At 49.4% G+C, this 14,990-nt stretch overlaps 1 protein-coding gene across 7 annotated transcripts in view; it reads left to right on the top strand.

Annotated features, from left to right (window-relative positions):
• Positions 1–14,990, top strand: part of TRAF7 (TNF receptor associated factor 7) — a 28,565-nt gene that overhangs the window by 10,846 nt on the left and 2,729 nt on the right. For 5 of the 7 annotated variants that reach the window (XM_052679780.1, XM_052679779.1, XM_052679782.1 and 2 more), the window contains 12 exons: positions 3,535–3,651; positions 4,958–5,050; positions 6,712–6,745; positions 7,963–8,146; positions 8,832–8,966; positions 9,796–10,013; positions 10,411–10,484; positions 11,524–11,572; positions 12,035–12,162; positions 13,240–13,322; positions 13,799–13,838; positions 14,159–14,275. In XM_052679780.1, the coding sequence (XP_052535740.1) occupies positions 3,535–3,651; positions 4,958–5,050; positions 6,712–6,745; positions 7,963–8,146; positions 8,832–8,966; positions 9,796–10,013; positions 10,411–10,484; positions 11,524–11,572; positions 12,035–12,162; positions 13,240–13,322; positions 13,799–13,838; positions 14,159–14,275 (1,272 nt within the window). Of the gene's footprint in view, positions 1–29; positions 3,246–3,534; positions 3,652–4,957; positions 5,051–6,711; positions 6,746–7,962; positions 8,147–8,831; positions 8,967–9,795; positions 10,014–10,410; positions 10,485–11,523; positions 11,573–12,034; positions 12,163–13,239; positions 13,323–13,798; positions 13,839–14,158; positions 14,276–14,990 lie in introns of those variants that run through there. The other 2 variants (XM_052679785.1, XM_052679784.1) reach the window with 2 other exon arrangements.

Below are 14,990 nucleotides of genomic sequence, written 5' to 3'. Positions count from 1 at the left end.
TCGTGACTGGCTTATCTGGTTGTATCTCAAATGACATCTGGTGTTCCTCTGTCTCCCTCTACATTCCCATGCACTGTTACATCAGTTACAGATGGCTGCGGTGGAGGCAGGAGCAGAGTTGGCATTTCCTGGCTGCTCCCATGGTGAGGCAGTGGGGCAGCAGAAGCTGCTTCTGACCTGTCTGCTGGGCCTCATTTTCAGACTGCTTGAAAGCAGTATGTTGTTACAGAGTTTGAGAGCTACAAATCCCACAGACCTACTGGTAAGGGTGTACCTGCCTTCTGTTGTAAGCAGAATGCCCTGACCTTCCTGGGCTGTAGGCACCAGTAGCTGTGGCTGTGTAAACTTCCATCAGCAGCACAGCTGATCCAGCAGCTATGACTAGAAAATACATTCCTCCTTCCACCTCCAGGTGGGGCTTCTGACCACAGGGAGCAAGCTTGAAACCTGCAGTGGGATGTACAGCCCTGTAGGCAGCTCAGCTCCTGGGGATTACATCAGCAAGGTCTCCTCAGAAAAATGTGCCCGTGTCCCACAGTGTCTTTGCAGGGAAGTACTGCCTGGTTTTGTATCCAGTTCCTCATTCAACTTACACACTACTTTTTTGGCAATTTAGTGACCCAGCAGCCATCAGGGTTAGTTGCTTGAAGAGAAATGAAATTGAATAAATCAATTAAATCAAGACTGGCAACAGCAAAGCAAACCTCAGCAACAGAAGCAGCACTTGATGAGGTGCCTGGTTACCTCAGCCCCAGCTCACAACCTCAGGCTGCTACCTAGATTTAGGCATATGAGTAGGAACCTCTCCATTTGAAGTGAGTGCATGTAGACTTTGTCAGGTCAGGAGACCCAGCTTCAGAGTCTGGGAAACTGATCACTGCTGCTGATTCATTTAGGCCCTGGGGTTGCAGCAACAGTGTGGAGCAGCAGCACTTCTTAAAATAAATTTGACACCAGATTGCAAAGAGCTTTATTGTCAGCATCCTATAAAGTTCCTTCTGTTGCTCAGAGATCTTGCTGTGTTTTATGTGAGGATGTGTTTGTTTTTCAAAAAATCCTTTGAACATTTGGCTCATATCCTTGACAGACACAGCCCTCCATCACATCACTGACCTCAGGGTGCTGAACCACTGCTTCAGAGAACCCCTGGGCTGCCAGCACCAACACAGTGGGCCAAATGCTGTGCTCACTGCTCTCTTTTCATGGCTTGTGCAGTTCTTATGGAGTAGAGATGAGGCTTTTCCTGACGAGCATGGATGCTGGGGACACTACGTTTAGCCATGTTTGATGGAAAAGCTCCCTGGCTCCTTTGAAAACCTGTGTTACACAATGAGGTGTGCAGCCAGTAGGGGAGGTCTCTCCTAGGACCTATTCTCAGTTGTCTTTCTTGGACAGATCAGGTCTACCTTTCCTGGAGTGCTAAGTATTGTTAAGCAAAAATAGCAAAAGGAGTAATGAGTGGTTCAGGAAGCAGCCTGCAGCATGAGATGCTAATAAACCATGAGCTGCTCTGCTCTGCCTGCTGATCCAGACAAATTTTTGTTAACCCCTTTATGAAGCTTTCTTTGCTTTGTTAAGAAATAATCTGGGATTTCCCTTCCTGGTCATTATGTTTACTATGTTTTATCCTTCTTCAGGGCTTGTCAGCCATCACAGAGACAGCTGGAGAGGAGTCAGAGCCCTCCTGTACCCCTCTCCCCCTTCTTTCTTTTTAAAGTTTCTCTTAATGAAACCTAAAGCAGAGCAGAGCGTTCTGTGTGCAAGGCAGGGATTAGTGAGCATCTGCTGTCATCCTCCCTGAAAACAGTGCCATGTGTTTCCAGCCTCGGGGAGCAGGAGCAAGGGCAGTATTGGAGCACTCATGGAGAGGGTGGGAGACGACCTGTTCTCTGAATAGGGTCTCTGAACTCTGCCCTAAAGATTACAGCTGAATATCGGGGCAAGTGTGAACGGCTAGATGATGGGCTTGCTGTGGCTGTCCAAGCTCTCAGCAGTTCACAGGGAGCTTTGCCTGTGGCCAAGTAACCAGCCAGCCACAGGCTATTCAATCAAAAGATGTGCGAGCACTCCATCCTTCGGGTTGTTTGAAGATGGTGTCTTACACCTAGCCAGGCCATGGCTTACGTCCAGCCTTCTGGAAATGCTCTTGGCTGCAGCCTGATGATGCACATGGGCTGTGCTGCTGCTGAAACTGCCTCTGCAGAGCCTGCCTTTGCTGCCCTCATCTCTGTCTCACTTCCAGAATAGGAGCTATGCACAGTCATTCTTCTTGTTTTAATACCTTGTGTTACGAGTGGTAACTTGTGTTACTAGTGGGGGAAAATAATAAATGGATATGCATAGAATTTATTTACTTCATAACTACTCTTCCTTGAGGTTTACATATTTAGCCAATAAACATGCCTTTTATAGAAGGAGCTTTATACTTTGCCTTCTAAGCAGATGCAGCATTGCTGATATCCTGGGATCCCAGGATCATAAAAATTACAGAGCGGAGCAGTGTGAAGAACCAGCAGGATCCTGTGCTGCTCCTCTCCTGCAGCCCAGTGAGGACTGTACTCCCCTTGCAGTGCACTCTCTCTGAAGCTCATTTTGCATCTTTTATTGCTGAATTTCCTGACTGCCCCTCCTGGCCTCTTTCATTGGTTTCACCTGCTCTTGGGTGTGATGTTCCATGTTTTCACCCAGGGCAGACTGAACACGAGCAAGGCATTTTCTGTATGCAGGGTAGCGGAGGGAGCAGCCCAGTGTGGTGGGGTCTGCTTGGAGATCCTCAATTAAGTTGCAGTAGCTGAGTTCCCAGCTGCTCTAGCCCCCTAGTCCCAGCGGTATGAAGTCTCCATTTTGGCTCTGACGTTGAGTTGTATCTCGGCTACGTGCTGCTGGTTGATACTGCACCCTTTGGGATGTGTTGCTGGTTAATATTCCAGTGGCAGCGTTCCCTCAAAACCAACCCCAAGGCTGCCGTAACCAGTGGGATTTTTCTTGATTGGTGCACGCAGTGTCCGCTGAGCTCTCCCCTCCCAAGCAGGAAGCGACAAAGTCAGCCTGTTGCTGAATTGAATAGAAGGAAGTCTGCACACTTACGCAAAAAAATTGGCAGAAGTTGGATCGCGAACGAAACAACAAGTGCTGCTGCAGAGATTAGAGAAATTGCAGGGGCTGGTAGCTGTCTCTGGGGGAGATTTACACAGCTTTCTGCGCAGGATTAATTCTTCCAAGCCATTACTTTGCGGGTGGGCGCAGTAAGTATCCAAACAAATGCACCTTTGAGAAAGGGACGTGCTTGGAATCTGGATGTCGGCTTAGTTGAGCGAGTTGGAGCTGGATGGTGGCCGTCCTGTCCCTGCGCGGCGTGGTGTCCCCAGCAGGGAGGCACGCAGAGACCATTCAGAGCAGCTTGGCAAAGTGGATGAACAAATGGAGCAGCTGAGTTTGGTGGAGGGGGGGGCTGAATTGAACTCTCTGTGCATAGGGTTTTGGAGCAGGGGGAGTTATTTGCAATAACAAGAATTGGTTTTTATCTCTTTGAAGCCTCCGATCAGCACCCCACGCCGCTCTGACTCCGCTATCTCCGTCCGTTCATTGCACTCTGAGTCCAACATGTCCTTGCGCTCAACGTTCTCACTCCATGAGGAAGAGGAGGAGCCAGTAGGTATTTGGGATTGTCGGAAGGAGCAGTATTAGGAAGTTCAGTGTCAAAAGAGTAACTTAGCAGACTCCTGTGAGTACATTCCGCTAGCATGGGGAGCTTTTCGTGTTGTCTGGCAACTAAGGTTCAGGACTCGTGGTTATAATTTTGTTTTCCCTACTGACTTCTGCAAGTTAGTTTGCTTCCTTGTGTACCATTTCCCCATATGTAAAGAGGGGATGATGGTGAGTCTTTTCTGCTTCTCTGAAAAACTGCTTTGCAGAGTGGTGCGTGATTCCCTGGCTCTGCTATAGAGCAGGAGGGAGCAGTAAATCTTGAAGCTGGTGATTGAGCCCCAGACAGGCTACACAATTCCTCCCTGATTCAGAGCCCCATCCTGCCTTTAGGGCTGTGTGGCACCCCACTGACTTAATTGTAAGCCCCAAGGGGGTGCAAGGAGTTGCCCTCATGTCCCTCCCTGTAGGGGAAGGCACTTCTGAGCAGTGCTTAGCTTGTGACCCAGTGCCTAAGCCCACAGTGGATGAACGAAAGGTCAAGTGGCATTTTGTCACAGATCCAGGATAAAAGCTTGTATTTCATATTTAGGAACCCAGGGGGTCATGTTTGCAGTTGTGAGAACGGTGTGGGATGAAAAGGCAGAGTAAGCTGCAGTGATTGGTTCAGAATGCTGCAGTGATTGGTTCAAAATGCCTTGAGCCCCATTCTGATCTGAGCTGTGCCAATCAGATAGGATGTGCCCAGTGCCCTTGCTCCAGCAGTCTCTGTTGGTAACAAATCTGAAGAGCTGGGCCCATTTGGGCAGGGCAGTGCTATTTCTGTATCATAAGGGAATGAAAGAACACTTCCTTCAGGGTGTTTCAAAATACGAAAGGGCAAGCTGTTTTAAAATGGCTTTTAAACTTCAGGCTTAGTACCCAGAATGTTTTTGACACCACACTGTTGAGTCCAACCATGCAGAGAGTACCAGGCAGTGCAGTGTATGCAGTTCTGGTGACTTGAATTTTTCACACAAAGGTGGTCTCTGCAGTTTGCTGTCAGTGTTCCAGTCCAGCCAGATACAAGTGACTCCCAGTCTGTGATGATCTGAGGGTCTCCAGACATTCCCAGTGTCATTCCTCCATTGCCTCCTGCATGCTGGAAACAAACAGATCCAAGGAAATATTTATTTAGAGATAATGACATCCTTAGTGTGTCCTGGCCCTCTGGCTCATCCCTGAAGAGTTGCTTTGCTGAGCCTTTTGCAGAGTTGAAAGCTCCTGGGTTTGCTTTAATTCTGCTCTCTGTCCTTTTCTCTCTCTTCTTTAGGAGCCCCTGGTGTTTGCTGAACAGCCGTCCGTGAAGCTGTGCTGCCAACTGTGCTGTAGTGTGTTTAAGGATCCAGTCATCACAACCTGTGGGGTAAGGCAGTACTCTTCCAGATCATGAGCTTGGCTTCCACAGATGTCTTAGGTGACCCACAGCCAAGCCATGACTGTCCCAGTGGCTGTCAGTGGCTGCAGAGATGCTGCTGAGCACGTGGCAGGTTTCCTAAAGGCAACTCTGAACCTGTCTGCATGAGGCATGCAGGGCAGTGCTGTTAGCCAGAGAAGCCCAAGGCTTGTTCACAACTGGTCTGCTTTTCCCTGAAGAAGTATACTGTCAGCTTGCCAGTCCTGGCCACATTCGGTCTCCCTGTTTTGGCTTCAGTGATGTCAAAGCTCCTATTCCCTGTGTGAAGGGCTCTGCAGGGTGTTGCTGCCTCTGGGCACCCTGGAAACAGTTGCTTTTCAGTTGTTAAAAAACTGTTTTCTATAAGACAGGAATGGCTTGAAGCTTCATTTAGTTAATGCTTGCAGAGGGATTTGGCATCCTCTAATGAAAGGCACAGAGTATTATGAATATTCTTCTATATTCCATTTTATTGAGATTTTAATAGAAGCTGTATATTATTACTGCTTCTGTGCTATGTTTGAAGAAAGATGGTTTTGTGACGGGCTCACTAATGCTTCTGATGTGCTTCAGATTGCTAGAATAGAGCTGTAACAACAAGCTCAGAGTGGGATTGTTTATTGTAGGGGGTGCTGTCCCTGGAGGTTCTGGAAGCTGGTTCAGTTTTGCTGCATCATTTCAATAAGCAGCTCTTTGTGGAGACAAAGATTTACTGGTTAATATTGGAAAAAATAATCTGCAGGAAGCAGAGTGGCTTCATTTGCAGTTCTGGTTTTGCAGCTCTGGAGAGAGCAGCATGCAGCTGTGCAGGGCAGGAAAAGGCCATGTGAGCAGGGCTGCAGAAACGCTCTGAAGAGTGCCTTGCAGTACCTCCAGTGCTGCTGCCAAGCCCTGGGGCAGGGAAATGTGGCTGAGGAGTCCCCAGGACCCCACCAGGGTGAGTTCAGGACCCATGAAGTGCCGCAGACATCGTTCCTTTCTTTATGTTCTTTAGCACGTTAGGTTGAATTTGCTACTTTATCAGGTTAAATAGCTGCCATACATTTCTGCTGTAAAAATGGAGAGTGAGCTATATCAAGGGGCAGAATTTACAGTGTATTTAATGGGTTTACAAATTAGCTGTCCCGTCCACCTGGCAGCTGGACAGCTTCATTAGAAGAGCTACGGAAGAGTGTGTATGATGGGCTGACTGGCCAAGGGCAGGGAGAGACTGATGCTCTTCTGCTTGGAGAGTGCTCAGGAAAAGGAGAGAAGTGGCATGGACTAAAATGGAGAGCAAAGTAGATAAATCCATGTGGTCTTGGAGGGTAAGAATGTCAGTATTGCAGGACATGTCTATGTCCTGATCTGAGTAGAGCAGAATCCTCAAAGCATCAAACATGTACTTAGTGCTTATCAGGAACAGGAGCTGTGCTGGAGTCTCAGCTGCCTGTATCAGCTGCCCCTCTAAGCCTGTTTTTGCTCTCTTCTACAGACCCAAGAGCACACTGAGCTACACAGCAGACTGAACAGCTGCTGAGATCCCTGTGCAACTGGCTTTGGGCTCTCCAACCTTTCCCATCATTAGCCACAGGGGATAATTTATCTGATATAGTTTATGCTGACACTGCTTTTCTTCTTTGTTTCCACAGCACACATTTTGTAGAAGATGTGCCTTAACATCTGGTGAGTACAGAACTGTTCTTGTGTGATGTAGCCTAACTGCTGTCATTTTCTGGTTTGTTTGCTTTCACTTAAAAGAAACCTGCTCATTTGGAATGATATCTGAAGGGCTTTAAACAAGCTGTCAGTCCCTGGCTACCACTGCAGCAGTGAGGGACTGGGACTCGGGTGGCTGAGCCGCCCTAAGCTTTGGTGGTATGCAGTGTAGCATGGGCACTGGAGGGCTGGGCCCAGCTTTTGGGCACAGGATGTTCTCAAATCCAGGAATAGGCAATGGATAATCCCAGGATAATACGTGTCTTGCCCACAGTTGACCCGCTGATTTCAGAATGAAAGCTTTCTGTGGCTACCCATCCAGGGAACAAGGGGGCTGTGTTTGGCAAGAAATCACCAAGCCCTCCTCCCCCAACCCATTAGTGCCAGCTCTCTGTCTGCATATCCCTTCAGTGCCAGCTCCGCCTGCAGAGCAGAGCTGCTGGAGCTCACCCCACTCTCCCAGCAGCCTGCTGGAGCCCCAGCTTCTGGCTGACAGCCTGGCCTGACCACCTCCCTCTTGGTTTGGTCTCTGCACTCCAAAAATTACTTCCCTTGGCATGAGCCTGTGTCCCTCTTGTTTCAGCACAAAGCCATTTGTATTACCAGAACAGCAAGCCCTGAGGAAGCTCCCTGAGGAGCCCAGCAAACAGTAGCTCTTTCTGCCTTAAGATGTTCATCTTCTGCATGTCAGCGAGTCGCTCTGCTTTGCATACCAATTTCTCTGTCACTGTGTCTATCCCAACCAACACTTCTGCAACCAAAGGCTTTGCAATTGTAGCCCTGGATTGTTCCTGTCCCTCAGCTTGTGTTGGCTATAGCTAGCTCTGGGCTGGGGTGGGAGATGGGATTATGTGTGCGCTATCAGCAGATGTGTGGGCACTTTCCATGTATACTTCTGCAATTCAGCATACACAAAGTTGCTTCAAGGAGAGTGGCATTCCTTCACTGATGATTATCTTGAATTGCCTTGAATTAACACAAAATAGAACTTTTCCAAGGCAAATCAGAGCTGGCAGTTTGCAGACCATGTGTGAGTATTCATGGCTCATGCCACTGTCACTGATTTGGGAGCTGGCCGTCTTGGATAGGGAAGGGTAAAGAATAAAATCTCACACACAGAGACTCTTTGAAGTTCTCCCGCGGCATCTCAGCCCTCACTGACTCTTTTTCTTCCCCACCTGCAGAGAAGTGCCCTGTGGACAACGCCAAGCTGACTGTGGTGGTGAACAACATTGCGGTGGCTGAGCAGATCGGGGAGCTCTTCATTCACTGCAAGTATGGCTGCCGGCCTGCAGCCAGCAGTAAGCCTGCTGCCTTTGAGGTGGACCCCCGTGGATGCCCGTTTACAATTAAACTGAGCGTCAGGAAGTAAGTGGTTTGTCACCAGCACACAGCCTCCCCATGCAGGGCCCCCACCACCAGCAATTGCTGAGATACCCTTGGGACAGCACAGCTCCCACCTGCAGCGTTCTTCTGGTTGTGCAAAGATGTGGAAACAGGCAGAAGGACTTGGGGGCGGTTCTTTTCACTATGTCTCAATCTGAGCATGGGGACAGATGGTCAGGTCTTGGGGAAAAGGTGCTGTTCTGTGTTCGTGGCTTACCTGGCAATCAGAATCAGGACAGGCAGTGTGAAAGCAGCCACCTCGCTTCTGGGGTGGAACATTGTGACTGTGGTCAAGAAGGGACTCAGGGATTCTTTTTGTAAAAGGAGTCATCCTGGTTGTATCCTGGGAATGTGCTTTCTGAAATTCATTTCTCTCCTTATCCTGTATCTATTCACTTTCCTGCTGTCACCTGGCTGTTGCCTGCTGCTAATAGCTAGCTGAAGGCTCAACTGACGAGCTGCAAAATTTAATGTTCCCTGCATAAATGTGACCTATTGCTCCCAACTTGCTGACCAAATAAAAGTTTAAAGCTGTAATTATGGCATTAGAATGGCAGGCTTTTTTATCACAGGTCTGCTTAGCTCCTTTCCTGATGATCTGTGTGATTTCCGTTAATTTTTTGCTTGTCACTGATTTTTCCTTCCTTTTGCTTTTCTCCATGAGCAGAGATCATGAAAGCAGCTGTGATTACAGGCCAGTCCGTTGCCCCAATAACCCCAGCTGCCCACCTCTCCTGAAAATGAACCTGGAGGCACATCTGAAAGAGTGCGAACACATCAAGTGTCCCCATTCCAAGTATGGGTAAGGAGCTGGTGCTTTTTAGTGGGAGGGATGCACTGAGCTCGTTTCCAAGCTGCTTTTTGGCTATTGCAGCCCTATGGTAGCCCCATGGGCTGTGAACAGCTCTACCATTGCAGTGCCTTAGACTGCAATTAGGCTGGCAATTAGAGCTTCCAGAAGGCAGCCTCCAGGCCTCTTGTTGAGAGCAGGTAGCTCATGCCACCCAACTGTAAGCTCTGCTGGCAGCTGGGATGAGGTGTGTGAGCAGCAGAATGAGCTGGAGGACAGAGCAAGTACCGTGGCAGTGTCTTGCAAGCCAGCCTTTCTCCCAGGGCTTGGGGACTGTTCAGAAGGCTGACCGCCACATGAGCAGAGGTGTGGCCTGGGCTAAGAGTTCTCTGCAGGCTGCACAGCTAAACTTTCTGTTGTGGTAATGATGTCTTGGCAGAAGCTGAGAAAGGAATTCCTGACTAAGCAGTCTTTACTCCTTGCCATGCTGCAGCCAGCACCACCTGAAGTCAGCAGCAGTTTTTTCCACTGGTTTTGATGGCTCTTAGATTGGGCTTCTGGTGAGCACTAGTGGACACCACATCGTGTCTCTTGCCTAAGATCTGCTGCTTCTTGCAACTACCTCGGTAGACAGACAGGCAAACCACTTTGGGGCCAGTACCCTGGCCAGAAGAATGGGAGCTACTTGGTCTCTGTAACCCAGCATGATGGTGAACTGCAGTACCAGTGCTCTTTGTAGGGGACAAACAGCTGGGGGCTCACAAAAGCCTGGAGCCAACTGAACAAGTAGGTTTCCCAGAGTGTGACCTGCTCCAAACTGGCGTCTGCCTTCCCCTTGTAGGTGTACATTCATAGGAAATCAAGACACCTATGAGACCCATTTGGAGATGTGCAAGTTTGAGGGTCTGAAAGAGTTTCTGCAGCAGACAGATGATCGCTTCCATGAGATGCAGGTGGCAATGGCCCAGAAGGACCAGGAAATTGCCTTCCTGCGCTCCATGCTGGGGAAGCTCTCGGAGAAGATTGACCAGCTGGAGAAGAATCTGGAACTCAAGTTTGGTGAGTCTGCATCAGATGAGCTGTCTGCTTGGAGCAGTAGGGACAGGGCAGCACTGGTAGGATGCTGTGTTATAGGATTCATTCTGTTTTTAAAACAAGAGGAACAAAGAGGGGTCCTATTGACTTCTGTGCTGCCTGTAATCATGGGGCCTCCAGTCGCTGCTCTTATGGCAAATCCTAGGAATGTCTGCAGACAGCTACCACCTTTCTTTTGTGGCTTCTTTCTGTGTAGTCCATTGGCACACTTCCCCATAAAGATCAGTAGAATAGCCAAAAATACTGGAGTGCCATGCCCAGCCCTTTCCAAAAGTTAGATGTCAGTGTGTGTCCTCTGCTCCATTCTCCTGGGTGCTGTGTGGGCCTCAGCAGTAACCATGATCTTGTCACTCCCTTGTAGATGTGCTGGATGAGAACCAGAGCAAGCTGAGCGAGGACCTGATGGAGTTCCGCAGGGATGCCTCCATGCTGAATGTGAGGACGGGGCCTTGGGGCTGGGCAGGGTTGCACTCAGTCAGATCCTGGCTCTTCTGTTCCTTGGGCTTCTCCTATGGTGGGGGGAGTCTTTGGGGTTCCCTCCAGCTTGCTGACTCTGCGCACCCCACCTTTGGGTTGTTTTTACAGCAACTGGTGTGTGGGTGAAGATTTCCTCTAGGCTGAATTACAGGCAGCTCAGTGGGTGTATTTAGGTACTGCATCTAGGTTGCTCTTTTAATTGTTTCTCCTGCCTTTTCTTAGCCTGTTGCTGCTCTTGGAAAGTGTAACCAGAGTAAAGGACACCTGCTGCACAGAGAGCACTGTGCTCCAAAGCCTGAATGCAGCTGTACTTTTCATACTGGCCAGGGACAACATGTCCTCCTTGCCTTCAGAGAAAGCAGGCAAATAAGCAAATCCCTGCTAACAAGCTGGGAGTGAGAGATGTCTCATGATTTTGGATCTTATTCAGGCACTGATGTTGGACAGACATTCTTCCTTAGCTCAGGCAGACTGCATCCCACTGGTTGTACTGATTAGGAGGAGCTTGCTCTGGTTTACCTAAGTGTATTGATGAACTGAATCCCCATGGGTACAGTAGTAAGTGGGCTGTGGAGGAGACTGCAGAGAGATCTTCCAGTTCTTCTCCAACAGTGTGGGCTTCAAAAGCCAAGCTGAGCAAGCAGCCCTCATAACTGATTAGATTATAGTTAGCAATCTGGTGAATGGCAGAGCAAGGACAGTATATTCTGAAAGGTGTTGTTGTGCCTGCATGAATACTGAAGAGTTTAGTGCAGGACTGAGGCGCTGACAGAATCCTGTGGTCCCTGGAGGAAGGTGACAGAGGGATGTAGACATACAGTCCTAGGGCAGGACATCTCTGATTGGAAAATGAGTCAGCTGCTGGGGGACAGCCTGCACAGGGAGTCAAAATCTGTCCAAACATGAGAGCTGTTTTAGCAGTGGATGGGGACAGTGCCCAGAAGGGCAGGCTGGTCTTGATAGCTCTGCAGCTCAGGCAGTTTGTTCTGTTTTTCAGGATGAGCTCTCCCACATTAATGCTCGACTCAACATGGGCATCCTTGGATGTGAGTATACCTGTGTTTTTCATCTGCTTGAGCTGGTTTTGGGTGATGGCAGTGAGCTCTTTCAGGCTGAGTCACAGGCAGGCAGAGTACCAGTTTTCTCTGCAGCAGTGATTTGTGCACAGGACCACCACTGTTGCAGGAGGCTGGTGGGACATGATTGCCAGAAGAGTTGGTTAATGGGTTGGCTAACTGACAGCGCTGCAGGTTTACTGGTTGCTGGGCTCAAGTGGGCTCTGCATCTCTGCCCTCCCTAGATCCAACCTGGAAGTTGCATAAGGGAAGAGAATCCTGGGGCTCAAAGCAGTGATAAGGCAATGAGCTGTAAGGGCAGGACGTGGGACCCTCCAGCCAGACTGCTGCAGCAGCTAGAAGCTCAAGGAAGGGGGGAGCTCTGTTCCCTCCAAGGTCACTCAGAGTGCTCTGGCTGTTTTCCCATGCTTACCTTCCTTCTTCTTTCCATAGCCTATGACCCTCAGCAGATCTTCAAGTGCAAGGGGACCTTTGTGGGGCACCAGGGCCCCGTCTGGTGTCTATGTGTTTACTCCATAGGAGATTTGCTCTTCAGCGGCTCTTCAGACAAAACCATTAAGGTAAGAGCTTTGCTTCTTCCACTTTGCATTTCTATATGTGCTCCAGGTGAGGCAGAAGCTGAGCTCCAGTTCAGCTGGGAGACTGAGGGGCATATTACTGCCCAATGTTCCTCCTGAAATTCTTAATGATTCTTTATGGTTATAGTTAGGCAAAATGTACTTCAGTTTTGCTGTAGGGAAGTGCTAAGTGATAGGGAAATCAAGACAAATCATGTTTTTTGTGAAGCCCTGATTAGAATCTCATTCCTGCTTTTTGTGGTTTTGCTTTATATGGTGTCTAAGGCATCTGAGCCCTGTTCAGCATCTGATTATATTTTCCCTTGTAACAAAATGTCACCTCAAAAAAACAAACAAACAAACAAAAACCTCACCATTTTCCCCTGATAAAATGAGCCTTTTTTTCGTTTTATGGCATGTTTGTTTTTCTTTGCCCTGTTTTCAGTAGCACAAACTGACAGCAGTGCTCCAGTGCAACCTAAGCAGCAGTTTCCAGTGTCACTGTGGTGGCTGCTGGCTGAGCTGGAGAGCCACTTGGGGTCAGGTTGTTTCAGGGAGAGGAAAGCCACATGGAAGAGAATGGATATTTCTGTGTTTTACTGGAGGAGAACAGCTTTCTCCCCAGTGCTGGCTGCTCTGGGCAACTCAGAGCCTGCTAAGCACGACATTCTCACATTTTCTCTGACAAGAGAGAGCTTAGTGGGGAAATGCTCTGTGGTGGCAGAGACTGAGGAGGCTGTGCTGTGTGGTTTGCCCCCAGGGACAGGGTGTGAATCGCTAAAACAGGAGCCAGAGAGCTGCTTCTGTGGTTCAGCAGTGTTGTTTTGGCCTGGGGCAGTGCTGGAGAGAGCTGGTGTGCGCTCCTCTTCAGTGTCTCTTGTTAACTTCAACCTGACCCTCTGCAGTAAATTTCCTCTCCTAGACAGGCTTATCTCTGCCTGGAAGACAGGAACACAGGTGCCCAGATGACAGCCTGTTTCCTCCTTTCCGTGCCTTTGTGGTCTGCCGACATCCTGCCCAGGCCCCCAGCTGCTGTATGTGCAGGCATGTGACCCTCTGCTGCCTTGTGTTTCCTGTTAGGTGTGGGATACCTGTACCACATACAAGTGCCAAAAGACCCTGGAAGGTCACGATGGAATTGTACTGGCTCTCTGTATCCAGGGGTGAGTGTTGAGGGACACCTGCCCTGCAGGACAGGGAGTGAGCACTGAGCCTCCTGAGTGCACCCTTATAGTTCCCATCCCAAGTCCTGCATGTGCCAGGACTGTGCGTGCATTTGGAGCTGGGGGTGGTGGGAAGAGGAGCCCATCAGTTCCCAAAGTCCTGGATCTCACCTTTAGATGGAACCCTTCATAAGTCTCACATCTTTAAAAAATGACAAACCACCTCCTGCTGCCGTCTTGGTTTCTTCCTTCCCTGCTCACCAGCATGATGCTGGGCTGCTGCTGGAAGTGATAATCCAGCACAGCCTCCCACGCAGCCCCAGCCCTGCTTCTGAGGCTGCTGCTGCTCTGGGACTTGTCCCAGTGAAGCTGTAGGGCTGCAGCTCCTGGCCCAGCACACAGCCTGGGAACCAGCTGAGGCCATGCGCTGGCTGCTGTCCTCGCTGACCTTCTTTTGTTTTGTGGTGACATTACAGGAACAAGCTATACAGTGGCTCTGCTGACTGCACCATTATTGTGAGTACCTGGGACCCCTGCTGTGCTTGGGAGTGGAGACTTGGGATTAATAGGGCAGCAGGGACCTGCATCCTGGTTTCTGTAACGTTTTTCAGCTGCTGGTGATAGGATTGGTATCTCGTGTGCTTTATGCCAAGCCTTTAACCAAGGTTCCCAAGGGTTGGATTTGGGTGTTCCCTGCAGACTGGGCACATGCTGCTCATTGATCTAGGCTGGTGGCTTACACCGGTGCCTGTGTTTTTGCTTCACTCCAGAAAGAAAGAGGAAGGGCTTCAGCACCAGCTCCTGCCCCTCATAGGTTCTCCTCCTTTCCTTTGCAGGTCTGGGATATCCAAAATCTGCAGAAAGTGAACACGATCCGAGCGCATGACAATCCTGTTTGCACTTTGGTCTCCTCGCACAACATGCTGTTCAGTGGCTCCCTCAAAGCCATCAAGGTAGAGCTCTGGGGTAGCTCCTCTTGGTTCACTTGGGGACTGATGCTGCAGGCTGTCAGGTAGCAGTTTCCAAATAGAAATCAAGTGACATTTTGGTCTGTATCTTATTACTCTGTTCTCTGGAGCTACATAGAGCAGCCAGTAGTGTGCTGTGTGCCGGTTAGAGATTTTCTGAGACCTGACTAAAAAGACCCTTTTGTTCCTTTTAATTCTGTAAACCTGAGGCTTCAGGTGGAGGACATTGGCACTTCCCCGATGTGTGATTCCCTGGGCTCCTTACACACCTACTCAGACCATTGGGAATTGTGCCTTGTGCCCAGAATTGGCTGGGGATTCAACCTGCCTGTTTGAAACCGCCTCCAAAGGATCTTGAGTCAGTGTTCTTTTCCCAAAGCATGCAAAAAATCAGGGAACAGCTTTGCAAGTTGCCCTTTAAAGCCTTGGCTAGACTCCATTGGTTCTGCTTCCAGCTCCTGGTGAGGCGGCTTATGGGACCGTCCATCTGTAAGAGAGCACATGCTCTTTTCTTTATCTGGGCCTGGAGTGGTTTTGCAGAGCGCTTGGGGCTGGAAGTGACAGCACTAAGCAAAAACAGCACATGGGGCCTTCTGTTTTTCTCATCCCCAGCCACTTTCTGCCACGTGAGCTGAGTGGGTCAGCAGTGCTGTTTGGAGCCCTGTTGATCCCTGTGTTCAGAGGGCTTCAGCCAGTGTTT

This window comes from Tympanuchus pallidicinctus, unplaced genomic scaffold (assembly GCF_026119805.1).
Source record: "Tympanuchus pallidicinctus isolate F22 unplaced genomic scaffold, pur_lepc_1.0 scaffold18, whole genome shotgun sequence".
NCBI classification, from domain to species: domain Eukaryota; kingdom Metazoa; phylum Chordata; class Aves; order Galliformes; family Phasianidae; genus Tympanuchus; species Tympanuchus pallidicinctus.
The sequence above is the reverse complement of the archived record's forward strand: the minus strand, read 5'-3'. Positions and strand labels throughout refer to the sequence as shown.